Genomic DNA, 19948 nt, shown 5'->3' with positions numbered 1-19948 from the left:
AACATTGTTTTCTCCTTCTTATTTAAATCTCGTTTTTGAAAAATATGCCAAAATTTGCATATGCCAGCCCATGTTCAATGCCAGGCGGAACTGCGCAGCCGAATCATCGCCCGAATAATTTTTCTTCGAGAGACATCATGACTTGCAAACGAGCGAAGCATGGCAGTTGCTCAGTGTTTGGATGTACAAATGAACACAAAGGTATTTTTTCAGTTCCTTCATCCGAGCCTCTGAAGAACCAGTGGGTTATGTGAATGTCTGATGTGTAATTGTTCAAGTTCAGACAGATAATCATTCTCTCAAAGTCGTTCAATACTGTTTATGCATCAGTAAATCAAGCCAGTGACTAAACGATCAACTTCACGTCGTTTCTCTTAGTAGGATAAAAATAATCTTACTTAAACTGTGATTAATATACAGATAGCGATCAAAGAACAATCCCTTTCCAGTCGCCCAAGCTGTCAATCACACAGTGTGAGTTTATCTGGACACTTGCCAAAACTCGTTATGAAATCAATGACGCTGTTACACTGCACAACGAAGCTCTTACTGTACGTACATCATGTTTGCATTGGTGAAATCATTAGTGAGAGTGCAGAAACTGCGTTGCAATGATAAGATCTTCATTCACGTGATCAACAGGCTTACACTGAAGTCTCACAGCAGCCAATCACAGCAGTGGGCGTTTACACTGAAGTCTCACACAGACACGCCCCTTCAAACAGAGCGTTCAAATCAGAGGCTAAAATCAGGCTAGGAAAAATGCCTTTTATTTCTAAATTATAACAACTTTTGATCTAAAAAACATACTAACATTATAAAATAATCCATGCAATGGGACCTTTAATAGTTTGGGAATTAAGGATACTAATTGTTGCAAGTGGATTTTTTGCCCAATCTCGCCTGACACAAGACAACTGTGCAGTCGTTGTCTGATTCTCCTTTTCATGATGGGCCATATATTTTCAATAAGAGACAGATCTGGACTGCAGGCAGGCCAGTCAAGCACATCTCTTCTACGGTGTAGAGTGTCTAGAAACCACTCTGTTGTAGCACGTGCTGATTGAGGCCTGGCATTGACTTGGTTCCCAGGAAAGATGTAATCTTGATGCTATTAAATGTCTCTGTACAATTCCAATATACGTCTCCACGTCAGTGCTACCTTCACACACAGGTAAGTCACCCATACAGTTTGCACTGATGCACCCCCATACCATGACAGATGCTTGCTTTTGTGCCCATCACCGATGAAAGTCCCTTTCGTTTTTGGGACTGAAAACTCGATGTCCGATTTTCCCAAAAAACAAGCTGAAACATGGACTCTTGTGACCGCAACACACACTTCCACTGTATTCTAGACCATCTGAGATGAGATCGGGCCCAGAGAACTCAAAGAACCCTGAAAAGGCGTATAGCCCTCTCCTTGCGTTACAGAGATTTGAGATGCATTTCTTGATGCAGCATCAGACTGTTAAGTGACAGTGGTTTTCCAAAGTACTCCTGAGCCCATGTGGCTATATTTAACACAGTAACATGATGTTTTCTCATGCAATGCCATCTGAAGGCTCGAAGGTCACACACATTCAACAGAGGTCTCCTGGCTTGCCCTACACAGACTGAGATTTCTCTGGATTCCCTGAATCTTTTCATAATATTATGTATGGTAGAAGGTGAAAGGTTCTTTGCAACCTTGCATCGAGAAATTAGATTTTTGAATTGTTCAACAATTCTCTCATGATATTTGGCACAAAGTGCTAGCAAAGACTGAGATACTCCTTTTACACGATACCGTCACCTATTACCAATTCTTATTGTGGACTTTTTCAAAAGAGTTTAACTATATTCTATAAGCTTTTCACTTTTATTTAACCTCTGTCCCAGCTTTTTTGGAGTGTATAGCAGCCATCAAAACTTGTTTATATTTCTAAAATACAATTAAGTTGTTCAGTGAACACATTGGAAATCTTTTCTTTGTACTTTTGTCAGGTAAATAAAGTTGAAAGAGAATTAACAAATCATAGATTCTTGATTTCATTGCATTTTACAAAATGTCCCAACTTGATTTGGGGTTGTATTTTTATTCATTACTCAGCACCTTATTTTAATTTGTAATTTTCCTCTGTAGTTTTTTCCAGGGTGTATAATAAAAATTGTGAAATAATGACCCAATAATAACTGCACTTTAGTGCAGCAAAAATATTGTACAATGCCAAGATATCCAACTTTCTCATCTGAGAAAGCTCTATCTCACCTATAGAGGCAGGCAGATTTTTATTTTTAAGTATTTAAAAAAAAATTTTTTTAGGATACTATGCATCCTGATAAAAACTGAAATAAAACCATGCCAATCTCTAGGTATGGTGAAGGCTATGTGATAATGTGGGGCTATTTTAATTCCAAAGGCCAAGGGAACTTTATCAGGATGCATAGTATCCTAAAAAAAGAAAAAAAGAAATACTTTAAAAAAAAAATCTGCCTGCCTCTATGGGAATTTAACATAGGGGTGTACTCACTTATGCACCATGTATTTTAAGGAAGAACATTTATTTATTTACGATACATCATTCATTCACAAAGAAAATCGGTGTCCTTAAAGGTTGGATTTTTCCTAATTTTTTTAATTAAGGCATTAAGTTCAATTTCCAAAATATGATTTTTTATTCCTCTTTTTAGTCAACTTTAGCATGGGTGTATTCACTTATGCATAGCACTGTATATATATATATATGTGTGTGTGTGTGTTATATAGAATAATACATATGGAGTGCATAATACAGCAATAAAAGCATTAAAGCTCTAATTGAAATAAATATACCTCAAGATACCAGCTCTATCATATTTGAGAACATGATTTTTCAAAAAATATTATTTGAAAAATTAAGTGAGCACTAGATGTTTAAATCTGGTAAATCAGCAGAGATTTCTCAGTTTCAATTCCAAATTTACCTGCTGATTGGCCATTGTATGGTACCACCAGAAGAGGCGTGTGGTCATGAAGTAGGCCACCACCACGTCAATGGTGTAGTGGTCATGAGCCAACAGGATGCAGCAGATACCGACAGCACTCAGGCACCAGCAGATCCAGTGGTACCACCAGAACCTCCGTGGAGAATCTGTCACCCATAAACATTTTTTTTATTCTGTGTATTGGTTTCACAGTGTAGGCAGAAGTAACATATGTTTCATTGCTGTTTTTTTTAATGTATGCTAGATGGTGTTATTGCTCTTCATGTCCACTAGATGGAGATATAAACAAATCACAAAAACAACGTTCAGACAGGCTAAGAATCTGAGTTTTTCCATGATTGTTTATTAATATGTGTACTCACACTCTTTAATAAAGAGGTACGTTAGAGTCAGCATCACTGTGTGCCCACTGTACAGGTAATCTCCACACAAAGAGTGAGAGCCAGTGATTGACAAGCCACCACCTGCCATCATTTTCATTACCCGCCGTGACTGCGCCTCCCAGTCACCAAAGAGCTAGAACACACACACAAACAAACACATAAGCATATACAAGCACAAAAACATGTATAGATAGACAAACAACTATTTCTTGACTATATCTTTGTTCTCTCTCACAAACTTTGATTTTGAGGACTAGTTCACAAGTATGAACCCATAAACCAGACAGTGACCAAAAGTTACTTTGCTAGAAACATAAAAATGGCCATGTGTTATATCAAGTTATACAAGCTTTGTTATTAGGTCACGATTCACTGTAAATCTCGAAAGACTGTGAAAGATTTTCGATTTCACATCCATCATCCAACTTTAGATCAACAGTATGCCTATTCTAGACCAACATTAACCATCATGGATTAGTTGCAGTGTCGAGCTAAGAGTACTGTCATTCTTCAGCAGTTACCTTGGGGGAACACTTGAAGTGCATGCCTGGCACAGGTAATGTTGTAACGTACATGGTCACGCATCTGTACAGATACAGGGTTCCCACGATAAAAAAGAACCGGCGACCGATTATGGCCCTGCAAACAGAGAGAAATCAGGTGCAGAGTCAGAGAAAATAACAGCCAGAGAAGGATCATAGGATAGGCCACATGGTTTAAGGATGTCAATGCAATTATTTAGTAGTCACAACAGGAGTTAAATTATTGTGACTCAGCAGTTTAGGAGATGACGCCATGAACTAAATTGAACAAGATGGGATCAGCTTTGAGGGATAAAGCAGTGGTTCTTAACAGGGGTATTAGGTAGCCTCAGCAAACTTCCAAACGAGGCCTAAAGATAACTTACATTTTTTTTAAAAAACACAAAAGGCTAACATAAACAGCATAACATTGATTTCTCAGTTTCAACTCCAAATTTACCTGCTTTTTACCTTCTTTTTGTTTTTACCTGCCATTGTATATCACCAGAAGAGTTAAAATGATTTAATTATTTAAAATAACACAAAAGGCTAACATAAATAACATAAAATGGCTTTAAAAGCAAAAACTTAACTAAATATCAAGATATAGCCTATATATTTTTTATTTATTTTGTGTGTGTGTGTGTGTGTGTGTGTGTGTGTGCGTGCTTGTAAAGTTAAAGGAACACTCCACCGTTTTTTGAAATAGGGCTTATTCACCTTCTTTCCTACATTTAGATAGGTGGGCAAATGCATTTTTGTCTCAGTGCATGCATTGTTTTAGTTTGACAGGGTCAGCGCTAGCTTAGCTTAGCATAATGAATGGAATCCTTTGTTGCCAGCTAGCATGTCCTGAGTAAAAGTGATATATAAAAAAAAAAAAAAAACTAATTACTTCTTGTGGCCTGCGTATTCACAACGAGTACAAATAGTGATGCAGATTAACACAAGGCGATTTCCTAGGCAGATATTGACTTATATATTAAGGACTATATTAGGGGGAAGCACAGGCGAGGCACTGCTACTTGGGCGTGATATCTCTGCACCCTCTGTGCTTCCCCCTAATATAGTCCCAAGTCAATATCTGCATAGGAAATCGCCTAATTATCTGCATCATTATTTGTACTTATTGTGAATACGCAGGCCACAAGAAGTAATTAGGTGGGTTTTTTTTATTTTATATATTACTTTTACTCATGACATGCTAGCTGGCAACAAAGGATTCCATTCATTATGCTAAGCTAAGCTAGGGCCGACCCTGTCAAACTAAAACAATGCATGCACTGAGACAAAACTGCATTTGCCCACCTATCTAAATGTAGGAAAGAAGGTGAATAAGCCCTATTTCAAAAAACGGTGGAGTGTTCCTTTAAGGCTCCAATACACCCAATACACAAGCGAAAACACTTAAATGAAGTGATACACTTTATTTCTTCTGTTCAGTCAGATGTCCGTGTGTAAAAACATGAACACACTGGAGAACTGCTTTATAGTATAAAATGGAGTTGTACTTCTGTTGAAATGAGACACTGACAACCGTTTTTTCATGTTTAATACAGTAAAGCTGCTTGCTTTTAAGCAATAAACTTGAAGGGACGTTAATAGAGTGTTGAATTAAAGAGCTTGTGCAAACCCTGTTGCTATGATCAGATGATTTTCTTATGCTTTCTTTAAAAAAAATGCTTGGTTTTCTTATATTTTTTCTGTTTATTTTGTTATTGAAAGGAAGGCATGCATAACATGTTTACATATTCATCTAAACAATGCTCTCAGCAATGACTATGTTTCCATCCACCTATTTTTATGCGCATTTTGGGATATTGCTGGATGGAAACGGCAAGATGCGCATAAATTCTTAAAATGCGCATTAAAAAAAACCTTAAGCACTTCAGCTGAGTCGGATACATTTTTATCCGTTAAGCAAACGTGCATAAACTACGATGGAAACACATTTACCGAATAAACTCCTCGATGCGCATCAAAAAAGTAATGTGACTTTGCACGATGGGACAGCATAACCGGACTAACCAGCGGATGGATCTCGTTACACAGCACCTGAAATTGGTCGTTCTGAAATGCCTGAGCTAAGTCTGTTGTCAAAGTGGTTTGGTATAATTACCTCCAGGAACCATCTTACACGACTGCGTTCCCAAACAGCAGGCATGATATGCCTCCGAAAGCAAGATAACATGACATTCCAATTTTGCACATAGCTAATAGTGTGGGTGGTGTTGGGATGTTCGCTAACAGTATACCACTGCTCATGTATTTCTAACTTCTTTTTACCCCCAAGCGAAGAACGAAAAAGAACTTCGCTGTGAGTATATCGGGGCCTTTATGTTTGTGAGGGCCAGTTTGAGTTTTCAACCATCAGAGTGAGGACAAAGTAAAGTGAGGACCCTTTTGGCTGTTGGAGGGTTAAGACTTGGTTATAGGGATAGGGTTAGGATTAGGCATTTAGTTGTGATGGTTAAGGCTAGGTTAAGGGGCTAGGGGTTTCATTATATCAATGAACGTCCTTGCAAAGATAGCCATAAAAATGACTGGAAAAGTCATGTAGGTTCATGGGTTAAAAAGAGCGGGATCTTAAAAAAATGTAACCGTGTAATTATTTTAACTGCGATCATTTTTATAATTATTTTAGTTACTTTTTTATTAACATATACTAGAACTGTCCATAGATTAAAATACGTTACCAACAACAGGGGGCCTTCGAATATTAATGTGGACAATGCGGATCCTTGGAATCAAAGAGGTTGAAAACCACTGGTATAATGAGTGAGGAACCAACCTGTGTTTAAGCAGAAGCCACTGTGCAAACCACAGTCCCACGAGCAGCATGCCATTGATCTCACAGATGGAAAACGCCCACTCCACGCGATCAAACAGATCAAAGAATTTATCTGGCAGGGGCGGGGACTCTTCCTTGGGTGGGACGCGTTCGTGCACCACTGAGATCACAACTGTTGTTGTGAGAAAGCAACACAGAGCGTACAGGAAGGCCACACCTGTTTTGAACCACTCGGTGGGATACGGCGTTCGCTCCTGCTCAGGCAGAGGCGGAACCAAGATACGAACTGCATCAGAGTGCAAGCTGTTCTTTGAAAAGCCGTTGAGGATCTTGCCGTTGCTAACACTGCCGTTGGCAAGGGCGCCGCTGACGTGTCCGTTGGCGTGGTGACTGTTTTCATGGTTGTTGCTCTTGTGTGCCTTCATGTGGCTGGTGAAGCGCAACGTCTCTATGCGCTCCAAAAGTTGTCGACCACCGTCCCCGGTGACCAGGGACAAAGGCGAGGCGTTAAAGTCTTCCTCAGAGAGTTGCAAGAGGGCAGGGCCGTCCTTGTTCCGCAACGCATCCGTATACTCCTGCATGCCCTCATCTGTCAGCCAATCGGAGACGTCACTGCCTGTCCACAGCCTCACCTCCTTCATGTCTGGGTAGGAAAGAAAGAGTAGGAGGGCCGTTTCAGGGGCTGGGGAGGGGAGTTGAGCCCACACTCAGCAGTTTGGTGCCCCGACAGCAGTCATAGCGTCTCTGGGACATTGGAAGAGAGTAGCTGGGAGGTCCAGCTCTGCGGTAACTCAAATTTCGTAGTCTCAAGGGTGCAGAATCCCTTAGTGTCAGTGTGCACCAATGTATGGCCCTGAAAAAGAAAAAGCACATTCAAGTTAGCTAACAGACTGTGATGTATACCGAAAAACCAATTATTTGCCCTAGCAGTAATAGAAAACAATAATATTTGCTGCCAATTATGTAGACATTTGTGTGTATCAAGAGCATGCATCCTGTTCACCAGTTTTGACCAACAAAAGTAACTGTGGCATAGCATGGCAAAAAAAAGAAAAAGAAAAAAGCTTCATTATGTCGCCATTACTCCAGTCTTCGGTCACATAATCCTTTAAACATCATTCAAATATTGTGATCTGGAGCTCAAGAAACATTTCCAATTACTATCAATGTTGAAAACAGTGGAGCGGCTTGATATTATTGTGAAAACCGTGATACATTTTTTTCAGGATTCTTTGATGAACAGAAAGGACAGCAGTTATTTGAAGTAGAAATATTTAGTAACATTATAAATCTTTACAGTAACATTTGGTCAATTTTATGCATCCACTAGTTCATAATGATTCATGGGATGTGTCATTCCTTGACTCATAAAATAACTTAAGCATAGTTGATTTTTTCCATTTGTCATACACTTTTTTTTTTCTTTAAAAGCATGCAATGTTGTAATTAATCTCTCAGCTGTTTGGTTTGGTTCGAAGCTGCGGAAAATAGAAACATGATTAATAACAAAAAAAAAAATTCTCATATATCAGTAGGCCCATAAAGTGTAGCTAATTTTAGAGCTGTGCAAACTTTATTTAAAAATCTATATTTTCAGCTTTAACTATGTATGTATGCTGACACAGAGCATACAGCTAGATATTATATTACTTGTTACGCAACAATACGCCACATACCCCCTTAATGTTCTGGAATGCAGATAATGACTTCTACTTGCCAAGCTATAACTTGTATGTGTGCGTAATTGAGCATAAACAATACAAAGAGCGAACAAACTTAGAGAGAGAGAGAGAGAGAGAGAGAGAGAGAGAGAGAGAGAGAGAGAGAGAGAGAGAGAGAGAGAGAGAGAGAGAGAGAGAGAGAGAGAGAGAGAGAGAGAGAGAGAGAGAGAGAGAGAGAGAGAGAGAGAGAGAGAGAGAGAGAGAGAGAGAGAGAGAGAGAGAGAGAGAGAGAGAGAGAGAGAGAGAGAGAGAGAGAGAGAGAGAGAGAGAGAGAGAGATTAAAAGTCTCTGACTCAACATTATGGCTGGAAGACCTTTGGTTATTAAATCAGCTTAGGGGAAAAACACTCACACACACACACACACACACACAAAGAATAACCAGTCAGCATTAAGAAACAACAACAAGTAAATAGCAACTTGGAAATTATGCCAAATAACCACAGGACATTTGTCAGATGACTAGCCAACCATTAGCTTTTATCCTTTTAGCAGCGATAGGAATCTGTGTTGCTCTTAGTGAACTGACCTATGGGCAAAAGCTGATTTAGTTTTTCATTTTCCACAGCATCTATTCTTGTTTTATTCTAAAATGACGTTTTAGTTTCATTTTTTAAAAGTTCTCTCAACCTTATTAAGTCGCTAAAACCGGTTCGGTCGGTTCGGTCAGATTCATCAGCTCATCTTGTTTCCTTACTTTATGTGTTACATCACATCGCATTCATTAGACATACAAGGAGTATTTGTGATATGCATTAACAGTGCTGAAACACTTCCGTCCTTGAAATATCTTTTTGCATTTTAAAAGTTACATTTTAACTTGGCCTGTTAATGAGCAATATATTCTTACAGCATTTATTAACCTTTGTTAATGTTAGCTAATAAAAATGTTCATGTTAGTTAACAGTGCATTAACTAATGTTAACAGATACAACAGTTTTGACAGTTGAGTTTAACAACTAAGATTAATACATGCTGCAGAAGTATTGTTCATTGTTTGTTCATGTTAACAATAGTCCAAAAACAATACATTTACATTCAATACAATTAATTTTTAACGAGAGTTCAGCTGTTGATTATGCTAATTACTGTTTACCAGTTTTTCCAGTAAGTTATCAACAGTAAACAGGGTGTATGATGTTTATGATGATGCATTAGTTATAAGAAAAGCTTCAAATTAACAACTTGAATAAACAAATCTCACCTTTACTAAAATAAAACCTAGCCTACTTAATAAGATGTTCTATAAATCATCATTTAACACGGCTGCTGATGCTTTGTACACAAACCAAATGCATAGCCTTTCCCCCCCAAAAAAAATTCCAAAGTGGTAACAAAACAAGCGGATGTTGGCCAGCTTGTGCGAGAACACCCACGTGGATAAACAGAGACATATACAGCTGACAGGGAAATAAAAAACCTGCATGACTGATAAGCAGCACTGAACAAAACAACACAATATTCAAGAAAACATTCGCAAACGCATGGCTTTCACTTCTCACCTTTCTAGAGCTATACGGTCTTCCTCTTTTTTATCAGACATTTTATCATCCCTCTTGTAAGAAAACGCTTTACATTTTAATTTTAAATATATTGTAACACTGATTAAGCATTTACTAATTTTTCCGAGGGTGTCACATGTTAGTCGTATTACAGTGGATCTTCATAATTTAATGACGTGACCATAAAAATAAATACACTGGTGATTCTTCAAAACCCTTTTGTCTTCTTTAAATATTAAAAATTAAACCGGATTAAGGATCTGATCATTGCCTTGTTCACCCAGTTTCACTGTCTGATAATTACTAAGGCAAGGAACTATTCAATTGGACTTCATGCAATGGCGTATCATGGAAAATACAATATCATGAATTTTAATGTCATAGTTTTGTAGAATTTCAAGGAATCTCATGACATTTCATTTCACACTATTCTAACAATCCACTAAATTCTGTGAAATTGAATAACATTCAATTCCAAAACATAAAATGTATTTTATGACATTTTTATATCATATTGAATTTTTTTTTTTAAATCGAAAAATTAATTTTAAAGACACAATGCTAAAGTTTGAGGTATTATATCCTATTCATTATCCTTTCAAACTACAGGATTTCAACATTTTCTTTCTCTTTAAAATAATCTTTTAAAGTTTCATTTCAAAATTAAGAAATTTCATTGGCATTTTTTACAAAACCATTCAACAATACCAGCATTTATATCAGCAGCAGAACAGATCAAATGAGCTTTTGCATGACTGAATAAACATCACAGTCGAAACGTACAGGCTTTCCATTTGTGTATAGCTGCACAGTTTTGATAACCTCTCATTTTACATCATCTTAAAACAAACATGGCCTCTTAACACACCTGGCCCAGTTCCTATTCACAAAAGGTGGCAAATATTTACAGAACACACACATACAAGGACGCAACTCCTTTCATATATATGCAATCAAGCAAAAGCAAAAGACTATGGAAAAATGAACAGAAGAGTCATCTGGCCATTGAAATATACGTCATTACGATATTGTTCGTTCTTTATTATGCAGTCCAGCTGATAGTAAGGTGGAAACAGTCATGCATGCCATTGGTGAAACTTTTAACACATGATGACACGCATGAAATATATGAAAAAACACACCTGCTATCACAAAAGAATGCCTATTGGACTAAACATAGGCAATATTACATAAAGATCAATGTTGGGCCAAACAGCACACAGCGATGTCTTTACTAACAGTTAGTCATGCAGCAGAACACACACACCCACACACACACACACACCCACACACACCCCCACACACACACACACACCCACACACACCCCCACACACCCACACACACACACCCACACACACACACCCACACACACACACCCACACACACACACACACACACACACACACACACACACACACACACACACACACACACACACACACACACACACACACACACACACACACACACACACACACACACACACACACACACACACACACACACACACACACACACACACACACACACACACACACACACACACACAAACAGGACAGATAAGCACTCTCTCTTGGTAAAAGCCGCAGTTCTCTTTAAAGTAACAGCAGTAATAAATAGCGTATTTGCCTTTATTCACAGTAAGTGCACTAGCTGGATATAAAGATTTGCTTACAACTGGACAATTTGGTTAATATTTAAATTTTACAAGCAGTTAAACGCACATGAAAGTAAAAGTCATTTGTTTGGCAACCCATACAATTCTATCGGTCATTTCTGAATGATAGAAATACAATATGTAGTTAGGCAATACTTTTGTGGCATCATACTTTTGGTTTAGTTGCGTAAGATTAGTGGAGTTTATATGACCATTCAAAATTTCAGACATGCAGTTATCAGCAAAATTATCCCAAGAAGTCTTACGCATTTCAGTCCTTTAGGAACTGTTTTACATTTTACTTGTTATCTGAAAACAAACACAAAACTCTAATTTAACAGATGACATAAAAATGCTTATCTAATTATCTTTCAATTTTGCCAGTGGGCTCAGTCAAGCCCAAAATGTGAATATTCAACATCTTAAGACGACAAATCAAAGGTCATGCTGTTAAGGAGTAATTTATGGAAGACGCAGGTGTACGAACCACCAGTTGTGCAACCACTGAGAGATACTATCCTTGAGAGCTGCGGTTTCTCTACTTTCCCACAAGCTCTAGTTCTTGGCTGTGGGAAAGCAAATGTTTCTTTAGAGAAGAAAAGCAAACCATCTACTAGAATCTCTGACTGTGCTCTGCAAGCGTGCGTGTGTTTGGATTTTTCCATTAGGAGACGTTTTCAGTGTCCATCTCCGTGACTCCATATTGTGCAAATTAATTCATCAGTGCTTCAAAGACTACATAAACACCATTTTGGTGCTCTGCCCTACATCTACAGCCCACATCCTCCTCACAGACATGAACCTTAACATAGCACTGTAAACCTGAATCTGCCACAGATGCCATTTTGTTATTTCCATTTATGCATTAGGCCAGGGGCCCTAAGTTCCTGTAGGACGAGAGACCTGCAGAGTTTAGATTTAGATGCTAATTTAAACACACCTGATCCAGCTAATCAAGTCCTTCAGGCTTATTTGAAAACTAATGCTGCCTTTTTGCATGCTATCGGAATTATCATAAATACGAGTTTCCTAGTTCAAAACTGGACATGAACGCCGTCTCAAGTCGTATTTACCACTGGGAAGCTCGGGGATTAATTTTGATATCCAAGTTCCTTAATTGGACGAGTCATACATTTTAAACTTGGCGGAGAGGAGAATGATTGCTGCTGTGACTGCTATTCTTATTAGTTTTCTCCAACAGTGTCATAGTGTCTGTCTTGTCATTAAAGTAATGCATATTTTCTTCTATGAATCATTTAAAGCATATTGTATGTATCTGACAGAAACTTCTAGAATCACCAGCAAGCTGACTATCTAGTTAGCATGCTAAATGTTTAGGCCTATAGTTGTTGAAGAATGGGAAGCTAAATATCATTTTGGCTTTAATAAGATTTTCCCAATCATTAGGCAAGAATAAACCTGGTGTCCTCCATGATGCCTGGCCGTTCTGACAACAAAGCAGTTGAATGCGGGAAGTAGGAAGTAAGAAATGTCCGATAGCACGTGAAGGCAGCATGTTTCAGCAGTCCTTAGCATTGCTAGAACCATGCTCTACCAAATATAGGCTACAGGAACGCAACTTAAACAGCTGATGCCAGTGGGACTTTTGTTTTCTACTCAATTTGAGAAAGCTATTTATTTGTGAGGGCAGTTTAAGGGACCGTTTACCCAGAAATGATTATTTTGTCATCATCACTCATCCTCATGTCATTCCAAACCTGACTTTCTTTCTTATGTGGAATATAAAAGAAGATATTCTGAAGAGTGTTTCAGAAGAACTGTCTTTTGTCCATACCAGTGAAAGTACAAGGGGAACTTCATTGACTTTCATTGTATCTTCTTTTGTTTTCCATTGAAGAATGGGGTTTGCGATTATATAAATATAAATATACACACACATTCTCCTTTCACATACATACATTTCTATGTGAAAGGAGAATGTATGTGTGTGAGAGTAGAAATGTATGTATGTGAAAGGAGAATGTATGTGTGTGTGAGAGTAGAAATGTATGTATGTGAAAGGAGAATGTATGTGTGTGTGCGTATAGAAATGTATGTGTGTGTGACAGTAGAAATGTATGTATGTGAAAGGAGTATGTATGTGTATTGTGTATGACAGTAGAAATGTGTGTATGTGAAAGGAGAATGTATGAGTGTGACAGTAGAAATGTATGTATGTGAAAGGAGAATGTATGAGTGTGACAGCAGAAATGTATGTATGTGAAAGGAGAATGTATGACTGTGACAGTAGAAATGTATGTATGTGAAAGGAGAATGTATGAGTGTGACAGCAGAAATGTATGTATGTGAAAGGAGAATGTATGACTGTGACAGTAGAAATGTATGTATGTGAAAGGAGAATGTATGAGTGTGACAGCAGAAATGTATGTATGTGAAAGGAGAATGTATGAGTGTGACAGCAGAAGAATGGATTTTGGCTTGTACGGCCCCTCATACTATGAGTTTATATATTACTGGCAGTTTATACGGTGACAGGATGCATGTAACTAAGCAACAGAGCTGATGTCCGTTAAAAAAGAGGCAATTATGAAGAAGTAGTAGGCCTATGTCCCAAAGCTGTATACTCTTCTGCTTCACACTCTAAAGTACGTACTTTTTCTTCACAAAAACAGTACATAGGCCTACATTTAAGGCATAGTACAAGTAGGCGAATTGGGACGCAGCAATAGAGTTATTAATTCGATAACTTTCAAAAGGCTGATTAATTCAGGAATAAATGGCTTTCATTATGAATGGGCCATTGAATCATTGGTTCACCCGATTGATTGGCTTAAAATGCAGAATCATTCAGAAACTAAACACTACTGTGTGTTGCTCGGAGACAGACAACAGATCTGCTCTGGCTTTATGTGTAGCCTAATATTAAAATTCAACGCATTATTTGTCCGGCCCATAACTGAATAATTAAACTAATTCTTTATGCGAACAGGATTACTCTTGTCCTGACCCAGCAATATAGATTACCATGCGTGGCGGACTATGCATACACATAATCGTTGGTATTTCCTCAAAGAAAAAGTTTTATAAATCTCCTTAAGTTGTCCATTGATATTGTCCACAAGACTGTTGAAGGTCTTTTTATCCCCACACTCCGCCTGTGTGTGTGTGTGGATAATGAGAAGGAGCATCTGCTACTCTTATCTTCAAAATACAGTCCCTCATTTCTTGTAATAAAATACAATGTAACTGCTGTTATGCAAAACATGTACACCTCCTTTCGTGCGACCTTGACCATGTCCTCATCCATCCCAGCTCCTCTAAACATCTGCGGCTCTAGGTACAAACTCCAATAACCTCAGCTCTACCTGCTTTGCATTTGCATTTTTAAAAGTTTCAATCATTTAATCTTATTACTATGCATGTTCTCATAACCATCCCCAAAGCAGGAACTATCTGACCTCCACATAACTTTGACGTTTATGCCCCAGAAAGCACAAATCCTCCCCGAAGGTCACACATTCCCATTTTAGTAACTCAACCACAACGCACTACCTCAAATTTAAATTTCCTGCCAAACATGTATAAATTTCTCTTCCTTATTTTCTTTTTCAATCCCACTTTTTTCCTCATGTTTTCTTTCTCTTAATTTAGTTTGTAATAACACACAATTCATTTACATAAAAATACAACCAGGAACAGTAATGTACAGTAAACCCTGAACAGTTTATTGTAAATAAAAATTTTGGTTTACACTATTTACTCTGTTCTTTGCCCACATCATAATGAACCACTGAACACACAAACACACACATCCATAAACACTGGCACATATGTTTTATATTACATTATAGTATAATCTTACAAATTATAAGAACACTGTGCTACAAACAGAGTGGTATTGAGGGCATTTGGGTCTCCCAAAACATGCTTTAAAGTTGTTATTAACTCATTATACTCACTCAATGCCTTCACATTTTGTTAATAAGATTAAATTCTGATATTTAACCTCCTTAATATGCATTGAGTGCAGTAATCGTGTATTTTTATGCATGTGATGAAGTGAAGTGTGTAATCAGTGCATTAACTGGTTGAAAAAACAGCTGGAATACTCCAGAGTCTTGCACTTAAAACCACATCAAAACACCACCTGCCATCTAAATGCACGTATAGAAGCTTCTCTAACATTCATACAAACATGATTGCGAGGTATTGCAAACCGCAGTTGGTTTGCAGAGCTTTCGAAGAGTAAATGGGTGTTCTCACACTTGGCAGGTTTGGTTCGATTAAAAAAAATGAACTCTTGGTGCTGTTCATTTGATTAAGTATGAACGCTGCCATCCGAACCCTGGTGCGCACCAAACAAGCGGACCGAGACCGCTGAAAAGGTGGGTCTCGGTCCACTTCCAAACAAACTCTGATGCGGTTCGACAGAAATATGAATGCAACATGGGCCAAAGACATCTAAAAGAACCAAAAACAGGACATGATGTTAACCGATGCGACCCTAAAAAGGACAGAATTCTGAAAGCATACCTGTTTTTCATACCTGTAGGAGCTACGTTGCCCTATACAGTTTGGAACAGGCATGCAGTCCGTGAAGACGTTAACGGTGGGTCCTTGTGGTAGTGTGTCAGGCAGGAAATCCAAACATTCTCCTATCATCCATCGACCTCAAATATGGCTTATCATTTGAAACATGGCGCTTGCTCTAACGTTAACCTAGATAAATGTGGGCTATTAGGCGCATATCGAAGTGTTCGCTAAAGTATAGCGCGCTTACAGTGTGACATGGAGGCACCGGCACGGCACGATAACTTGCATTTTTTCCCTGATAACAGCGAAAACAACTTTCTGTCATTTATGGTCATACAGACAAGGGTAATACATCACTTGAAACTGTAAAGGTACTTTTATTTGTATAAACTCACAATCACAAAAAAAACATTGTGCTTTTGTAAAATATATAATACAAAAATAATATGTGCTTTCTGTCGTCTCGGTCTCTGTGAACTGGAGCGCGCCACAAAAATGAACCGAAACTCAGCATATAGGCTACTTGCCTCACAGACATGAGAAATATATCTATGGAAAGCTTGAAATGTCTACTTTTAAATGAACCAATTCAAATAGTCAACAAATACTCTCTGATTATGTAATCCGTATGAAAAATGCATTTCTCTCAATTGGTGCATCCACTATAGGCTACTATACGGAGATGGCGAGTCAGCGTCAACATCATCTGTGCACCCGACACTGAATCAGAAAACACTAGTTTATTAATAAATAATTAAAACCTCACCTTGCTATTTTTTCTGACACATTCATAATCATTACTTATAACAAGCTTTATGTGTGTGCTTGAGCGGGGAATATGCTATATATATCATGCCTACACACACACACACACACACACACACACACTTGTGATCTGTGACAAAGGGGACCTACTAATGTCTCCTATGATAAGGTGTCCACTCATTGAGCCCACCCATGAAAAAGAAAAAAAAACTGTCCCGGGCCCAATGATTTTAAGGGACGGCACTGCTCGTGAATGTTGTTATTAACCTCCTTGGGATATTGATGATAAAAATATAGACCTCTTCCTATAATTAGACTGTATGACACTTCACTTTAAGTAGGACACATTGTATGAAAGTAAAACACAGGAACAAGAGAATGTGTGTCTGAGTAAAAAACGAATAACAGAGAGAAAAAGAAATCACTGGAAAAACCGAAAGAGAAAGGGTGGCGTATGAAAGAAACTGAAGAGACATGTCACACAGACTCCACATCCTAGTCATAAATACACTGCAAAATCAGATGCATAACTGGTTTTAATCTTACATCACATCTAACTTGTTTAAGATTACATGGATACGTGGAATAACGTCTCACCAGCAGAGAAGTCCAGGTTCAGAAAGTAAAAGTCCTCCTCAGTATTTAGTTCCAATCACCTGGATTTGCACAGTTTTTCAGCCAGGAGATAAAACTAATTAGTGAAATCAGCCCATCAGTTCATGGGTGGAACAAACGTATGGCTTTCTGACCCCTGGACTTTACACCTCTGCTCACCAGAGACCAGTGATTTATATCTTCCTTTATACATATAGGCCTATGTGTGAAACATGGCCATATGAGCATGTTGCTATCTCCCTCTTTCCTGCTCTCCTTTCCAGTATTTAGAAACACATTTTTCTCACTATGGCTTCCATGATGTGGCCCAGTTTCAAGTCATTCCTGAGTCTCTTTAGACTGAAACAATCTGTAACCTTGGGTCTCAAACTGCAGAAATACGGCTAAGCCAACAACACGGAAAACATCTGCAGATTTTATTCAGCTTTCCCTCCATGCCCTAAAAAAGATCAGGCAATTTTCTATGTGGCTTAAGACCAACTGTTTTAACTCTTCTCTCCTATTAAGGTCATGTGATTTTACAGCATTTTGACGGGTCAATACTCTCTTCCAAGATATTCTCCATTTACTGTAAAGCAGAAAGAACAAGGTCAAAGTCCTCAGTGCTTTCAGTACATTAAGTATCAACTGTGAGGACGCAGCAGTAGTTGTACAGCTCTAGTGGACAAATATTAATCAATCAGTGAGAAATATCAAGAGACATGTGAGAGCCATCAGGCATCACTCATGTGTATCTGAATGGATTCAGAGTGAGTGCAAAAAAAGCTCACTGGAATTCAGGTACAAATAATATTTAGCCTGCCACCGTTACAACAGACCAGAAGACTTTACCCAAAATTAATATTTAATTTACTCACCCTCGTGTTGTTAAAAAAAAAACCATATTACTTTATTTCCATGGAGCACAAAAAGAGAAGTTATAGCCATAATAACAGACTCAGTCACTATTCATTTTAGTTCATGGAAAAGGATGGAAAATAAGTGAAAAGTTTTCTAAAACATCTCCCTCTTTTATTCCACGAAAAAACAGGAAGAAGGAAAGTCATACAGGTTTAGAACAATGTTGGAGCAATAGACCTGATGCTTGGATTGAAACCACCCAAAGGAGCTCATAAAAACTGTGAAATATTGTTTTAAATACATCCATAAACTTTTTTACATAAGCATTTTCCAACAACGTTTAGTAAACAAAAATTAGGCTACAGAAGCTAGTTCAAATCTGATTTTTGTGCATATCTGATTTAGCAAGTGTGAAAGGCAATAATATTATTAACAATAATAAAATAAAAAAAGTTCACATGAAATCCGAAATTTATATGTAGTTTGAAATATTAAAATAATTTCTGGAAATCCGTTTCAGTCTGACTGAGTAGACCGAATGCGCCAATGTACGAACAGAAATCGCATTTGCTTGAGGAGGTAAGAGCTGCCATTATTTATCGCGATATTACAGACTCACACTGAACCATAGTGTTTTGTATAAAACATCTTTACAACGGTTGACATCACATTAGTAAAATTATACTAGGGGAGTCCCTTAGGGAATCAATTTGACTTGAGCGAGGCGAAAATAACAGACTGAAAGTCACGGAATACTTCTCACACTGAATTTTATTTTTAGGTGAACGATACTTTAATCGTTCGGTGGCATAGTTGGCAAAGATTTTAATTAACGTTAGGACATGTTAAATCGGGCTAAGTGGCGTAAACAACAACCACAGAGAGCAACATGTGGGCCACTCAGCCTCTTACTTAACAAAAGCCTCTTCGCACCTGACTCGCAGCATGTCAATGAGTCACTGTGATTATTTTTGCGGTTTTCAAGAACTATAATGCGTCTGGCGCGTTATGCTTGATTACACTACACTACGAAATCACCAACAAATATGCTTTCCACTAATATTGCGTGGCAAATGCTGGCATTGCCTGCCGGTGTGTCGTGTCATAACGCCTCTTTACCTTCGGTAACGGTAACGTTAGAGCTGGTCCAGATGACTAGGCAAGCGATTAAAGAGAGATTACACAGCAAAGGATCATTCGACCCTATTGGAAAATAAATCCCCCTAGTCCACAGTGGGCGGTTATTATTTACATATAGAGGACTAGTTGACGTCAAAATACAAGAAATGTGTTCTTAGAAAGGCCCTGGAGAAGTAGAGATCAACAGCTCCGTTGAGTCGAACTCACCGTGTTGGTTTTTCTTTTCTTTTTTTTCCAAAGGAGACTTGTAGCTGGTCCGACCCCGAGCCGTGGCGATCCAACGCGATCGCGAACCAGGCCAAAACAACACGGCTCTCCTGACAATCCCGCTTTCGCGTAATATATCCTCTCCAGAAGTGGGTAGCTGTGTTGTGATGGGGCTGCTGGTGGTTTTGGCCGCGTATACGAAACTGGAGACGTGGGCGTCAGTGGGCGGATTGCTAAAAATCGGTCGGTGCTGCGTGATGAAGAAAGAGGAGGAGGATCCCGTCTTCTTCCACTGCCTATGACGTGATACTCAACGCCCCGCCCCACTCCAAGGTCCAACCAGA

General features: G+C 38.4%; 1 protein-coding gene across 1 annotated transcript in view; it reads right to left on the bottom strand.

The window, feature by feature from the left end:
- Positions 1 to 19948, bottom strand: part of sgms1a (sphingomyelin synthase 1a) — a 23413-nt gene extending 3465 nt beyond the window's left edge. The window contains exons 1-5 of the mRNA XM_084393968.1: positions 19605 to 19948; positions 6663 to 7515; positions 3872 to 3989; positions 3330 to 3483; positions 2947 to 3113 (exon numbers count right to left, since the gene is read on the bottom strand). Coding sequence (XP_084250094.1) covers positions 2947 to 3113; positions 3330 to 3483; positions 3872 to 3989; positions 6663 to 7303 — 1080 coding nt within the window. The 5' untranslated portion in view covers positions 7304 to 7515; positions 19605 to 19948. The remainder of the gene's footprint in view (positions 1 to 2946; positions 3114 to 3329; positions 3484 to 3871; positions 3990 to 6662; positions 7516 to 19604) is intronic.

Source organism: Rutilus rutilus, assembly GCF_951802725.1.
Source record: "Rutilus rutilus genome assembly, chromosome: 21".
In the NCBI taxonomy this organism is placed as follows: Eukaryota; Metazoa; Chordata; class Actinopteri; order Cypriniformes; family Leuciscidae; genus Rutilus; species Rutilus rutilus.
Note: the sequence above shows the minus strand (reverse complement) of the source record. Positions and strands in the feature narration are given on the sequence as shown.